General features: G+C 50.9%; 1 protein-coding gene across 1 annotated transcript in view; it reads right to left on the bottom strand.

Annotated features, from left to right (window-relative positions):
* The window catches only part of ZCCHC14 (zinc finger CCHC-type containing 14), a 50,068-nt gene extending 43,004 nt beyond the window's left edge, over positions 1-7,064 (bottom strand). The window contains exon 1 of the mRNA XM_043434885.1: positions 6,373-7,064. Within this exon, the coding sequence (XP_043290820.1) occupies positions 6,373-6,927 (555 nt within the window). The 5' untranslated portion in view covers positions 6,928-7,064. The remainder of the gene's footprint in view (positions 1-6,372) is intronic.
* Positions 7,065-15,668: the final 8,604 nt, after the last annotated feature.

The raw sequence follows: 15,668 nt of genomic DNA, 5'->3' as shown, positions 1-15,668 counted from the left end.
GCAGTACTGATTCCAAGGAGGCTGCTGTGTCCTGTATCACTGAGGGGGGGGGGGGGGTGCACGTGTGTGTGTGTGCACACTCAGTCACACTCAGGAAGAATGGCGCAGATGGGAGATCCGTTTGTACTGAATTATGTATACACGATGTTTTCAAAGAATACCTAAGTATATATTTAGATAGGCATTAGAACCTTGGAAGACTTCACACCAGACTGTTAAAAATGGGCTCCCCCTGCAAAGCAAGACCTGGCCACGGAAGAACAAGACCACAGTGGACGGCCGAGGGTTCACGGGCAAGGAAGGGTTCTGCTGCCTCCAGCAAAATGCTGATGCGCCAAGTGGGAAAACAGTGGAGGCCAAAGGTTGGCGTGGGGAGGAGGCGAGGACAGGAAGTGGCAAAGTGCAGCACGTGACCCAGGAGTGTCCCTGAAGAAACAGAAAGATGTGACCAGGACGGAGGCAGAGGGGCTTCCTGGGACAGAAAGGAAAGCTCTGCCCCTGAAAGGAGCAATTAAGGACAGGACAGGGACAGGGAAGACATTTTGAGGGCTGGTGTTTTTTTCTACAAACCTGCACAACATCCACCCCAAGCCCTGACCCCTCACAGGCGAGTCCGCGGGTCCCAATGCCAGCCTTGCCTCCTACACGCGACATTCTGCACCAGCGAGAGCCGTCAGGGCGGCGATTACTGGAAAGAGGGCCTGTCCTGCCTCTGTCTTCTCTTCACTCGAAATGACTTCAGGCCTTCTGACCCGGAACAAAACAAGCTGCTTCAGGACTAATCAAATATTTTATTACTTCTCAATAACTGCTTTTGCCTTTGATAGAAGTGTTTCTATAATGTTTGGGTCTTGCAGGGCAGCTGTAAAACAGAGAGGCTGCTACACAGAGCGAGGCACATACAAAACAGCTATGGAGACTGGATGAAACTCTCTTGTGGAAACTAATTTCTAAACCATGTATGTCCAGGGTAAGAGTAAAAAACCAGAAACCCCTCAATAAGCTGTAGACTATCAATAATAGTGAACCTGCAGCAACAGTTCTTACTTAAACTAGAGAGAAGTAGTATTCTGAGTGGGGGTTTCTCAAAAAAAAAAAAAAAGAAAAGATACTCAAGGGATCTCTTCTAAAATTTAATCCACTGAAGGCAGGGAAAAAGAATACTTAAGTAGAAACTGCTTTTCCTAGATGTAATAAAAATTTTCTTTTACAGTCACTAATTCCGCCAACAAACAGAAGCTGGACCAGCTCAGGTCCCTTCTCACTTCCTCTGAAGCTGTAAAATGCACACATGAATTTGTTGGGAAAATACATTCATCCAAAACGTCCTCAATCCAAAAGAAGGGAAATAAAGTCTACAGGACTGAGGAGAAAATGGGTAAAATAAAGCCTAAATAAAAATAATGAACTTCAAAAACTGCAGAAACAAGGCTAATGTTGATGTTTATCTACACTTACGTCCTAACTTGCTTCAGTGATGCCACCCCATTGCTCGTCACGTCCTAACAGGATAGGAAACTTCCAGCTTCCACAACTACACCCCAGAACACGTGTGGAATAGGAAACAAATGTTTGTTGAGCTGAACAACACACATGTAAACTAGCTCATGTCAAAGCAAGTGGCCTGAATTTAACCTGAGGGCAAAGGACAGTAATTCAAGTGCCACATAGTCTGAGCCATTGTGCAGCAGGAAAGCAGCAGGACGCAGCTACAGAAGAGGTGAGGGGTTTTCATCTGCAATGAATACATCAGCAGCAAGAAAGCAGTTAGAACTGCACCCCCAGGATGTCTCAATTCCTATACCATGGACTTCACTATAAAAAGAGGACAGTCTTTAGGACCTACAAAAGCTGGTCAAAAAAAAAAAAAAAAATCCAATCAATCTATCTCAGGACACCCTCTCCTGCAGCGCACTGAAGGAAGTTGGACTTGCTGGGAGTGGCCTTGACGGGTGGCCTTGGACGTGGGCTGCCCGGAACAAGCGTGACTGCGGAGCGCAGTGGCCTCCCAGACAGTGCTTCCCTTAACCTGAGCAGGAAGCACAGCGGCTCCAAGCAAAGTCCCTCCTTGTGGTTTCAGACGACTTCCAGCTCCAACAGGCCAGGGTTGAGGGTTAAAGGAGAAACCAGAGGAAGCTACTTCTAGCTCACATGACAAACTACCCGGTGTCTCCCTTTTGGAACTGCAGTGATTTCCAAAAACTTTTGGAAAATCAATGACACAAAGTAAGCTCTTGCTCACCTTGGGCGAGGGATTGTTAGCAGGTGTGTTCACCGCACCTGTGTGGACCCCGAGCCTCTCTGATGCTCATCCCACAGCGGAGGGCTCCAGAGCTGGACCAGGGCACATGGCCAGAAGACCACCACCACCCACCACACTCCTGCACTGAGCACTTTAAAAACAGTTTCTACACCCTCTCGTAATAGGTCTGTGAGGCTCCTGACCCAAGGATTCCAGAGACAAGGGCAGGAGGGGCTCACAGTGTGCCCCTGGAGCTGACCATCAGTCCCAAGAGCAGAGTGGCCTCTGCCACTTTCAGCGCAGCTCCTCTGGGAGCCCAGGGTCAGACCTGCAGGGCACTGCGCTGAGCGCTACACAGCCATCCGCCAGGTGGACTCCGGTCTTGAGGGTCAGGTCCCTCAGGACGGACAGATGTTGGCGACACTCCAAAGATGACCAGGTGAGTGTTAGGTGTAAGGGATTAAGACAAGAGTCTACTAGCCACAAAGGAAAAATAGTCTAGAAACAAGCACCGGAAACAATCCACCTGTCTACCAACTGATGGATAAACAAAATGGGGTATATCCATCCACATAATGGGACAGCACTCAACCTAAAAGAAGCGCTAACACAGGCCCCACACAACATGAGTGAACCTTGAGAACAGTGCGCTGAGGGAAGGCAGTCAGCCACAGAGATCACACACCATAACCCCGCTGACATGAAGTGTCCACAACAGGCAAGCCCACAGACACAACGTAGTGCCGTTCTCAGGACCAGGGGAGGGGGGATGGGAAGTGACACAAATCGGCACAGATTTCTTTTACAGGTGATGAAAATGTTCTGGAATCAGACAGCAGTGATGGTTGCACAACTCTATGAATACACGAAAAAACACTGCATCACACACCTTCAAGGGGTGAATTTCATAATACAGGAATTAAATCTCAATGAAGCTGTTATTTAAAAAAATAAGCACACACCACAGCACCTTATCACTTATACAGAGAAAAGACAGCAAAGGATAACTGTAAACACTTTCCAAAACGATGACTTTATAATTAAATAAAATGAAAGACAGAGGCAGTGTCAAGTGGAAACCAGCCACCATCACCAGTTTGCACTACACGCCTACAGTGCCATCAGCTACTGAGCACCATAAAGCCACCCTACTCTCCCTCCAGGTTTTCTGCTATGAACACCTTCCTTTCTGAAAGTTAAAATGTCTGGTTTACATTCTTCACACTTTTAAACTTCTTCTACAAGTCCTTGGAGAAAGAAGAATTTTTTTTTTCATTTATTTTTATTAGTTGGAGGCTAATTACTTTACAATATTGTAGTGTTTTTTGCCATACAGGAGAAAGAAGAATTTTAAAATAACACAGTGAGACTTTGGAGAAGCAGCTGGAAATAATCACTGTATCAGAAAATTTAATTACTAGAAGTCTCTCTTTAAACAGGATAAAGAATAAAAACCCACCAACATCTTTATCTCCAAAAGAAACAAAGTCTCTAAACTCAGAGAGCTCAAAACAAAACACAACATCTTAAAAAAGAAATGCAAACAGAGATTTAACTAGACTGCTCTTTCAGGACTGCCCTAAATGTCAGACTTAAGAGATACCAAGAAGGCAAAGGTTTACATGGTAGATTTCACGTAAGTTTTGCATCAATGTCAGGCATACACTTGACATCAGCAAAGGAACAGAAAGTTAAATGAATGTGAGTGAGCTTAGTTTGTCCAGATAAAACTAGACACCATGACTGTTTCTGAAAAGTGGAAGCAAGAGCCCCCAAAGTTACTCACTATAACCTCATTATTAAGGGTCAGCCAGATCTCTCCAATTTCCCACAGATGAACAAGAAAAATGCCAACTCCAAGTAACTACATATTCAAAAATCAACTTAGAAAACACCAACAATCTGAAACATAAATATTTCACTCCCTAACAACATACCTTACTTAAGCTAGTGCTCCTAGAGAATTCCCTGGCAGTCCAGTGGTTATGACTGGGCATTCTCATGGCCAGGGGCCTGGGTTCAATCCCTGGCCAGGAAAATAAGATCTTGCAAGCCCTGTGTTGCAACCGAAAACATTAAAAATAAATAAATAAAATTCAGTGCTCCTCTAAAGAAAGCCAAAGATGACAAGGCAGCAAAGGAAGCTCACAGCATATCTACTAGGCACTTCACAGGGGACCTCATGGAACCCCCAAACAAGCCCACAAGGCCATCCACTCCAAAACACCAGGAAAAGGGGAGTCTGGTCAAGGTCACACAGCTGGTCAATTCTGAGCCCATGCCAGACCAGCAGAGTAAGGAGGAAGGAGGGATTGGGGAGGGGAATCAGCCCCCGAAACTCATCCAAGAGGTAGTTCTGGTTTGACAAAAAGTCTCTCTCATCAAAGATATTTTTTTCTAGCTTTAGCTCACTGCCCATTTTTTTCCAGCGTTAGCTCACTGCCCCATTAAAATCACCACCACCTTCTGCTTTTATAAGGCGATGCATCTGTACACACTAAAGAATCCCCTTCAAGAGCTGACTACGAATGGTGTAACAGCCACGGACATCAGCAGTGCTGAGGAACAGAAGCAGAGGACTAACTGGTGAAACTGGCCACTGGGGACTGAACCCCCATGAGCAGCAGCACCCCAAAGCCTACTGAGCTCCCTGGGGACAACCACATTTCACAGGACCCTGCGTTCCCTCTCTTGTAACTGCAAGAACATTTTTAGGGTGGGATTTGAACACACACTTTCAAAAGGAGACTACAGTCTCAGAGGTGGTACCTATCTCAAAAGAGATATGACAGATTAAAAACCAATGTAGGTACCACAACCACATCTCAAAGGAAGTCATTAAAAGCCACAATTCACCAGTGAAAGACAGCTTAAAAACCACCACTAGCAAACCAGAGAATCAAAGTTTTAGTTTAGGACACTCAGCCTTGATCAAAAAGCACTTAAGACTACTGGTGTGACTGCAATCTTCCACTTCCAAAGTAAAGTCAGTTTCAATACAAAAACACACACCACACATGGTCACAGATAAATCCTTTTGCTTGGAGCACAATCTTAGCACAGGGTCCCAGGGGCTGCTAAAAATAAGTTTGAGCTCCAAACACTTTGTGTTTACATAGTTTTGAAACATTTAGACAGAAGTTCACATTTCTAAGTGAACGACCACTCTGCCTTTCCTGTTTAATTTGAAGACACCAGATCTTTTAACTAGTCCTAGTCGGCTCCCCATCAGTCTGAGATCCGTTCCTACAAAGGAAGGCGGGTCACCGAGAACCAACTATTTCACGGGTGTTCAAGGCTCCAAACCTGTTTTTCCTTCTGTTATGGTAGCTTGATTCTTACAAGCAATATAAACACAGACATAGGAACACATTCAGAAATACACATATGCACTCCATACACACGCATACATACACACACTCACGTGTGTACTCACGTACACGCACACACGGACACGTGCCCACGGCGGCCTGCGGCCCGCGCCGACCCTAACCTCCTCGGGGCGACTTGGGCCCCGCCGCTCCGGGTATACCGGCACCTAGGCCTCGGGCCCCGCACGGCACCCCGCAAACGTCTTCTACCCTTCCAGCACCTTCTAATCTCCACCTCCCACCTCACTAGCGGCTTCCTTTTCTGATAATAAACACGAGATTTGGAGGAACCAAGAGGACACAATGTGTAGCGGTTATCTGTCTCCCAAGAGCCTGATTAAGGGGACAAAGGCCTTATCACGCTTCCAGCGGAAGACGTGGACCGAAGGCCTGGCCGGCGCAAACTCAGCTCAGGGCGCTCTTCCCAATCCCGGAGCCCCCTCCCCCGGGCCCCCAAAGGGCGTGCAGGGCCGGGGGGTGGGGGGGGGGTGTCCTGGGGTGCGGGTTCGGAGTTCGAGGTGGGGATGGCAAGTTGAGGTGAGGGTGGGGTTGGAGGTGCCGGGTGGAGAGGCGTGGGACACGAGTGAAGTGCGGAGCGGACGCTTGGGGTTCGAGTGGGAGGTTGGGGTGGGGGGTCGGTGAGGACACGGTTAGGGCTGAAGCTCCGGGCACGGGTAGGGGTTTGCGGTAATGTGGCAGCCTGGGGAGGAAGGCGTGAGGTCTGGGATTCCTGTGGGGGTTTGGGGTGGGGGCACGCACCTTGTGGCAGGCCGGGCAGGTGGGCAGCGCGCTCTTGCCCCCGGGGCCGCCGCCGCCGCCGCTCAGGCTGCTCTGGATCTGCGTGAGCTCCTGGCGCAGCACCTGCTTCTGGTGGAAGCTGAAGGCCGGGTGGTTGGAGGCCATGGTGAAGAGCAGCAGAAACTCATCGCCCGTGCGGCCCTCGTTGAGCTGAAGCCCGTAGTTGTGGATGATGGAGTCGATGTGCGTGAGCGTGCGGTACAGCACGCCCGCCGCCTCGCGCTGCTCCGAGCCCAGCAGCGCCAGCGACACCAGCAGCTTGCTGCGCACCACCTCGTCCGTCAGGTTGGTGAGGCTGCCCAAGTCGGCCGGGTTGTTGGCCTTGATCTCCGAGTCGCGCAGCGAGTGGTAGTCCTTGCGGGCCAGGTCCTCCAGGCACGAGCCGAGGAAGCGCAGCTCGAGCGGGATGCACAGGTCCAGCAGGCCGCACAGGAACTCCACGCGCTGCGGCGACGGCAGCTCCGAGAACCAGCGGTACACGCCGTCCCTCTGCAGCGGGCAGCGCTTCTCCACCATGCTGCCGCCCGCGCCGCGCCGCCACGCGGGGCCGGGGGCCGCTGCCCGGGGCCGGGGCCGGGGGCGCTGGCGGGCGCGGGCGCGGGCGCGGGCGGGGGTGCGGCCGGGGCCGGGCGAGGGCGAAGGCGGTCGGGCGCCGCGGGCCGCGCTGGGGCCGGGGGCGCGCGGCGCGGGCGAGACCCCCGCCAGGGGCCGGCGGGCGGGCGCGCGCGGGGCGCCGGGGGGGCCCGGGGCGGCCGGGGCGGCCGGGGGCGGCGATCGGCCTCGGGCCCCCCGCTCACGGGCGGGCTCCTGGCCCGCGCCCGTCCCCGGCGGCGGCCGGTGCGCGGCGGCGGCGGCGGCTGCTCCTCGTCGTCGTCGTCGTCGTCGTCGCCCGGGAGGCGGCCGCCCCCATCTCCCCCCGCGCCGCAGGGTCTGTCACTGCGGGCCGCCCCCCGACGGAGCCGCCCGGGCCATGCCGCCGCGCTGGGCCGACAGCCGTTACCCGGGACAGAGGCCGCGGCAGCTCGGAAGCGGCGCTCAGAGAGGGCTCGGGAGCGGGCGGCGGAGGGATCTGTGCCGGCACTCGCCACGGCCTCGCGCCTCTGCTTCCAGCGCCGCGGACGAATCCGGGCCGAGCGCCGCGTTCGCAGCTGACGGGCGCCGAGACGAGGCGCAAGTGGGCGGGGAGGCGGCCTCTCACGAAAGCCGGGCGGCCGAGCCCGCCCCTCCCTCTGATTGGTCCGCGCTGCGCCTTCTCGGCCTGCGATTGTTCCGGATCCCCAATCCTATTCGCCCTTGCCGCGGCCACTCCTCCCCGGGGCTGTCGATCACATTGGAACCTCCCTGGCCCGCCCCGCGGCGGCCTGTGAAGTCAATTGGCCGGCGGGGGCCGGGTGGGCCGAAAACCCGAGGCGGATTTATGGTTGCTTTTGTTCGCGCAGATTTGCGTGGAGCATTGTCTTAGGTGAAAGCTGGGCGTCCGGCCTTCCTGTTTTATTCCTGAGCGTCACAATAGGGAGGTAGCGGGTGTCTTCGAAAAGCCGCTGGGAGAGGGCCTCCGGAGACCCCCCCGCATCGCCATTCCCGCTCTGCTTCTGCGAAGCTTTGTGACCTTGGGCGAGTGGCTTGGCCTCTCTGAGCCCCGGGTGCTTCCCCCGAAAGTGAGGGTGACCACAGGCCGCCTCCGGGGGCCCATGAGAAGGTCGTGAGCTCACAAAGGCCCGGCGCCCGCATCCCTCGGGCTGCCGGCCTGCCCTGGGATGTAACGGGAACAAGCTTTGTGAGAAAACCTCGCCCAAATGGAGCCGTTAGGCCGGCCTCCTTTCACGAGTCACTTCCTCAGCTCCGGGAGCCCAGACGATGCAAGCACACCGGCCAGGGTCAGAAAGCATTTCCACTGGCCCGGAGTGCGGGTTGGGGACAGGCGGGGGAGAAGGTGGTGGCCCAGCCATAACTGCAGGCAGCGGTCTGCCATCTCCAATAAGGAAACCTAGGCCCTGGGAGCAAAAAAGTCATTCTTCCCGGCCCTTCCTGTCGATCCCTCCATCTGGCCTGCTTTTGCATTCGTTCAGCAGCCCTCCGGGGTGGGGGGCTGGTGGGGGGGCTTGCGAGCCAAGCCTGCCTCTGCGCCTGTGGAGCCAACAGTCTGGTGCCGGGTACTAGGCAATAGAGGTTGATTGAATAAATGAATGCATTTCTTCAGGACATGGTCCAAGATACTAGAAACCTCCTAACAAGACGTTCTCCAGCCTGGGGACTTCAAAGTTGCACAGACATTGCAGAGCCATGGGTGAGGGGTGAGGGGTTGGGGGACACAGTTACTTCCCAGTCTTCCACCCCCTCCACTCTTTGGGCAACTTGTCCTGGAACTGCCTACTGTTCTTGGGAAGGAGCAGGCATCCAGGTGAAGGTCAGCACAGCTTCCCAAGTGTATCACATCCTCACAGGCAGCAGGGGCAAGGCTGGGCCCAGCTGGGTCCCCACTTCCTTCCCCAGTACAGACTGATTCCTATGAGTAATTGAGTTAATCCTTGTTCTCCCCCACTGCATTTTATCAAGTAATTCCAGGGAAGTAGCCACATTCCCAAATCTACAATATGAGGAAGTGAAGGAACAGGAAAACCAAAACAGTTCACCTTTGCTTTCTGTTGACAAATTAAGTTCCTTGGAGTGGAAAGATCTTGGGACCTTATGGGTGCTGAGGGCTTCCTCAAATCCAGCCAGACCTGACTGTGAAACCCTTAAGCTCTAGTGCCAGTCAACCTGGATTCCAGGCCCAGCTCTAGCTGGCCATGTGACCTTGGCCATTCATTTGATCCCTCTGAGCCTCAGTTTCTTCATCTGTAAAAAGGAATCAGGAACCCCACCTCCCAGCTGGCATGGAGGTCGGAGATGCTAGTGGAGCTCCTTGGCAACTGGGGCAACTGAGCCACAAGCAACCAGATCGACGGCTCCCAGCTCCCAGCCACCTTCTTGTCACTTCAGCCCGTGCTGTTTGCTACTCAGAGCATGCACTAAGATGAAACGTGTCCTCCCCAAAGGTCCTGTTCACCCAGAAGCTCATAATGTGGCTTTATTTGGAAAAGGGGTCTTTGTAGATATAATTCAGTTAAGAATCAAGATGAGATTGGGGACTAGAGTCAGCTCTGAAGGACAGCGTCCTTATAAGAGACAGGGGGGAAAACCAACAACAACAACAGACTGGGTAAGAAAAAGGCCCTATGAAGACAGAGGCAGAGCTTTGGAGCCAAGGGTCACCTGGGGTCACCAGGAGCTGGAATAGGCAGGAAGGACTCTCCCCTGAAGCCTTCAGCGGGAGCACAGCCCTGCCCACACCTTGACTTTGAACTTCTGGCCTCAAGAACATAAGAGAACGCGTTTCTGTTGTGTTAAGCCACCAGGTTTGTGGTTGCTTGTCACCGCAGCCCCAGGAGACTCCTACAGTATTATTTCCTTGTCAGCTTCAGTCTAGCTCAAGTTAAATCTCTTCCCTGCAAGACCAGACCCCACTAAGGGTTTGGGGCTTCTAAGGAGAATGGAACCCAGCCCCCGCCCCCCACCCCTTACTCTAAGGAACTGACAGCCTGGACTTCTTCCTCTGAAGCAGATGGGTGCCAGTCTGCGAGGGAGTGCTCCCTTCCGCACACTGTCCCCTTCCCCAAGGGCCTCTGGGGAGGGGGTAGGGTGGGCGCTGACCCCCTGTCCAGTCCTGAGGTTGAGGTTTTCTTTGCTTTACCAGCTGCCCAGGGATCCTGCCCGAAAACAGCCTGTAGCCCTGGGCTGCTAGCAGCTCCTCACTTTCCCTTGCTCTCCAGGAGGTGATGCCTGGCTTCCCCTGCGTTTGAGTGTTTCTCCAGCTCCTACAAGTTGGAGGGGCTTGGGACCCATGGAAGGAGATTGAGAGGCCACCCCTCCCTGTGAGCATAAGGGGGCTACAGGTAACAGGGAGGTGGGCCATGTGTTCAGCAGGGAGATTTCCACACAGTACAGAGCAGGAACAAGTTCACTTGTTCTTTCAGGCTATTCCTGCCACATGCCTAACTCATGGGGGCCCAGGGATGACAGTGCGGTGGGCCCTTCCCTAAGGGGTAGGACAGTATGTCTGTCTGCATTTTCCATAGAGCTGGGATGGAGCAGAAATTGTTTTAATACTACTTTTGAGAAAGAGAAAGATTTGGCATTCACCCCAAATTCTCTGAACGATTTTGTAGTGACGTGCTTGGGATGACCTCTTGTGTCTGAGTTAGCAACACTGATGAATTACTGCCTACGATGTAGGCAGGGACCAGGCTGAGGCGAGAGACTAGCCACCTAGACTTCGAGTTCAGCGCTCCTCCCCGACCCCAGCTCCTCTACCAGGGCCTTGCTTCTCCTCTCATTTAGGATCAGCCAGAGAGGAAGAGCCTGGAGGCCAGGTTGTGGTTAGGAAAAAGAAAACAGAAGTAAGATTGAGACTCCGATTAAGATGAGGGTGCCTTAAGCAGTTAGGGCTGGAGGTGCACGCACACACAGGCTTCGTGTCTGGAGCCACCACTTATTTTCCCGTGGGGTATGTGGCCAGGATGTGTGTGGTTTCCTTGTAGATGTTTTCATGTTCCCTAGGCCCTGCCTTCCTGTGACTGAGTCAGCAAATGACCCCTAACGTGCCGGCCCTAAGAAGTGGATCCCTAACCCCTCTGTGGGATCCTTGCCGGGTGTAGCCTCAAGCTGGGGGTGGGAGGGGGGGGGACTAATCCTGATAATGCTATCTTTGTTCCCATTTTACAGATGCAGAGCAGTCAGCTGTGAGCCCGGGGGACTGATGGAACTAGATCCTGACCTAAGGCAATTGCTAGGACTCTGTCCCTCAGTGGTACAAGTCATTATTCACTATCTCTGCAAACCAGAGATTCCAAAGGTGTCTGTGGCATGGCGGTTCTTTCTAGCCATGAGACTAACAAAGTCCACCTGAGGTCATAAACGGGCAATTGTCCCCAGCCGCACCCGGCCCCATTCTGTTTGTCCACATGTTCTCCTTCAGGGCAGACCTGCTTTCCAGGGTGTCTTTAAACTTGGTCTAGATGCAGTGTTTCCCCAGGGGGAGTTCGTTACCTGGGCTGTCACCTAAAATGCAGATTCCTCAGCCAGACCCCAGGTGTGGAGTCAGACTCCATGGGGCACAGGGCCTTCAGATCTGCATGAGACATGCTCCCTAGGGCACACAAGTTGGGCAACTCCCCCTGGGCAAGTAGTTCTCACTTTCAGGTTTCTAGTGTGCTTCCCTGGGTTGACAGCCAGTCATAATCAGAGTCAAGTTCATGTTACAGGCCTACCATTCCATAAGGATCTCCCTATTTTATTTACTTTTTTGGCCACACCGGGTGGCATGAGGGATCTTAGTTCCCCAACCAGGGATTTAACCCACGTGCTCTTTGTTGGGAGCTTGGAGTTTTAACCACCAGACTGCCACAAAGTCCTGGATCTCCCTGTTTTACAAGTAAGGAAACTGAGGCTTAAACAGACCACCCAGTTGGTGAATAGTGAATTCACATCATTAAGTTCTGCAGCTTTATTTCTGTTGTATATTTGCTTGTTATTCATATTTCTATGTTTCTTATGCCACAGTAGTGATATCCTCTGAAAACTAACAGTTCATTGCTGCCTTTGGTTTTGTGTGCTTTGGGTTTCTTTTGTTTATCTTTTTACTAGAAGTTTTCAAATGTCCTAGAAAATCAAGAGCATAGTATAGTCATTCTCCACATCCCTACAGCCTACCTTCAACAGAGATGACATTTCACTGTTCTTATTTCATCTATTTCCCACTAGAGTGAGAGAAATACATATACTTTCTTTCTGGCATATTTTAAAGCAAATAAATTGGGGATTTATACACATATATAATTGTATATGTACTACATATATGAAAATGAAAGTCGCTCAGTCATGTCTGACTCTTCTGTGACCCAATGTACTATACAGTCCATGGAATTCTCCAGGCCAGAATACTGGAGTGGGTAGCCTTTCCCTTCTCCAGGTGGAGCAGCGTTGGTGGTATAGTGGTGAGCATAGCTGCCTTCCCTTCTCCAGGTGATCTTCCCAACCTAGGAATTGAACCCAAGTCTCCCACATTATAGGCGGATTCTTTACCAGGTGAGCTATCAGGGAAGCCCGTACTACATGTTTAAAACTGTTACTTTGTCTGATTGTGAGATAATACATGTTCCTTGTAAAGAGATTATACCTCAGTGAAAAACAACCTTAAAGTCAAATAATGTTGCTTCACGGTCGTAACCAACATTGACATTTTAAAATATATTTTTCTAGACACTTTCATATTCATATATACACATGCAAATCTATTTTTACAAAAATGGTATATTCCTCAACAATAGGACTGTGCTCCCCATTTTACCATCCATTTTTTTTCCCACCTAACAGCATACCCCAGATATCTATCCTTGCCATGGAATCTCTTCCAAATCGTGATTGTCAAGGATAGCCCAGAATCTTATTTGGATGTATCGTGATTTGTTCAACTAATCTCCTATTATCGGGCATTCAGGTTGTGTCTGTGCTCAGCTGACTGAGTGTCAAAAGGCAGTTCCGCCTGCCCTGGACTTTGCACTAGGCTGAAGGCTGACCCACCTCTTCTAGACCCCAAGTGGTTTTCTGAGAAGGATCAGGCAGTGGACAAAGACAGACGCACTGTGGAGCTTCCAGTGCCTCCCCAATCAAATCTCAAGACATAAGACACCCAGACTTGAGTGTGGATGAGAATCACATTCCAGAGGCAGGGAGCGTATTGTCTGGGTGACAAGATATAACTCTAAAATACAGAAGGTTTCGTTTCTGGTGGTCATACCAGAGCTCACCCAACCCAGTAACTCACTGTCCTTTCAAAGTAGTCACCCGGAAGGCAGTCCTCTCCTTGCAATAAAACTGTGCTTGCGTGAAAATACATCCGAGAAGTCTTAAAACTATCTCCAGGGCCTGGTGTAAGTGGTGTTTGGATGTCTTATAGGCTGGAAAGTCTTTATGCTTCTAGGTATGTTGAGATCTGGAAATAGCCTGTGTTCACCAACTACATTGCAAACACAGAATCTATGTCTAGTTTGACCAGAAACAGATTTATTCAGTTATAACAGAGAGATGAGAGTCTGCGGCAGGATTGGAGAACTGGTATGGAGGCCATTTTTGTTTCTTTTTGTAAATGAATTGCCTGTTCATGTTTTTTGCCTTTTTTTCTATGAGGTTTTGGGTCTCTGTTTCTGTCAATTTTTACGTTTTTTAAAAAATAGTTTAGGGATATTAGCCCTTTATCTGTGATTTATGTTGGAAATACTCTCTCTCAATTTGTCAATTGCCTTTGACTTCGTTTATAGTATTTTTATCCTGAAAAGCTATCTTTTATTTTTATATAGTTAAATGTATTTACCTTTTCTTTTATTGCGTCTGGATTTGGAATTGTGGTTAGAAAATTTTTCCTTACACCCAGGTTATATAGGAATTAACACGTATTTTCATCTACTGTGTATATGGTTTCATTTTGTTATATTTAGATCCTTGATCTGTTGGGGCTTTACTCTTACATGAAACAGGTATTTGCTTTTGAAACCCAGTTTTATTAGATGTATTCATTAAACCTCGGGTTGCAAATTAAAATGCTTTCAAGAGCCAGGCAGAAAGTTAATGAGCAAAGCTAGATGGTATAATAAAACAGAGTGGTAAGGTCCATGGCCAACCAGAGATTACATTTAAAAAACACACCCACACATTGGGACTTCCCTTGTGGTCCAGTGGTTAGGACTCTGTGCTTCCACTGCAGGGGCCACAGGTTTGATCCCTGATCAGGGAATTAAGATTACATAGGTGGTGGTCAGATAACACCCCTCACAGTGGGTATATTAGCTTCTTAGGGCTGCCAGAAACAAATGATCACCAACTTGGTGGCTTAGAACAACAGAAATTTATTCTCTCACAGTTCTGCAGGCAAGAAATCTGAGGTCAAGGTGTCAGCAGGTTAGCCCATTCTCAGGGGGAGTCTGTTGCAGGATGTCCTCCCAGCTTCTGTAAGTGTCAGCAGTCCCTGCATTCCTGGGCCCACAGCCACACCACTCCAGTCTCTGCCTGTCTTCACGTGGCCTCGTCCCTGCATTTCTGTGTCCAGACGTCCCTCTTCTCACAAGGACGCCAATCCTTGGATTCAGGGTTCACTCATATCCAAGACAACCTCATCTAACTTGATTACATCTCCAAAGATCATATTTCCAAGTAAGGTCACCCTCATAGGTTCCAGGTAGACACATGTTCTGGGAGGATGGTGAGGTGAAATCAGAACTGTCCAGAGCACCTAGAGCCTGTGTGCCGAGAGCTTGCAGATCTCCATGGACGTCTTCTGCTGCTGTTGGCTCCATCCGTGCCTAGTGACTAAGGGTCTGTTAAATTGGGAAACTCATCAGACCTCAGGGGCTTCCCTGATAGCTCAGTTGGTAAAGAATCCGCCTGCAATGCAGGAGACCCCAGTTCGATTCCCAGGTCAGGAAGATCCACTGGAGAAAGGATAGGCTACCCACTCTAGTATTCTTGGGCTTCCCTTGTGGCTCAGCTGGTAAAGAATCCGCCCGCAATGAAGGAGACCTGGGTTCGATCCCTGGGTTGGGAAGACTCCCTGGAGAAGGGAAAGACTACACCCTCCAGTATTCTGGCCTAGAGAATTCCATCGACTAAATGGACACAACTGAGTGACTTTCACTTCGCTTCACTTCATCAGACCTCTCCAAATCGGTTTTGAGAAACACTGACAGCTGGTCACTTTAAAACGTCCTGAGAAAAGGAAGAAGAAACTAGAGAGAGACCAACTCTCCTGAGTCTGAACGAAGAGCTGGCCTGCCCTGCAGCCTCACAGCAGACAGGCTTGTTCTAGATAAATATTTGGGTTTCCCCCTGGAAGCCAGGTCTCTGTTATGCTTCTTCTTTCAGTGTAAGGGGTGAATTCATACAAACCTCTCTGTGCCAAAGGACGTCCCCTTTCGTACCAGAGAAGGAGAGGGGTGGTGCTTGCCCCGCCTGGAGGTCCGGGGAAGAGCTCTCTGAGGATGCCCCCAGGCCCTGCCCCAGAGTCCCCAGCCCCTGGTTAGCCAAACACTAGCCCAGGTGCTGCTGTGAGGCAGTTCTGCAGATTAAAGTCCTAGGTCTGGTGATCTTAAGACACGAAGATTAGCTGGATGGACCTGACCCATTCAGGTGAAACTTGTAAAAGCAGGGTGTTTTCCCTGGCTAGG

The sequence above is a fragment of the Cervus canadensis genome, chromosome 18, assembly GCF_019320065.1.
Source record: "Cervus canadensis isolate Bull #8, Minnesota chromosome 18, ASM1932006v1, whole genome shotgun sequence".
Classification (NCBI taxonomy): Eukaryota; Metazoa; Chordata; class Mammalia; order Artiodactyla; family Cervidae; genus Cervus; species Cervus canadensis.
The sequence above is the reverse complement of the archived record's forward strand: the minus strand, read 5'-3'. Positions and strand labels throughout refer to the sequence as shown.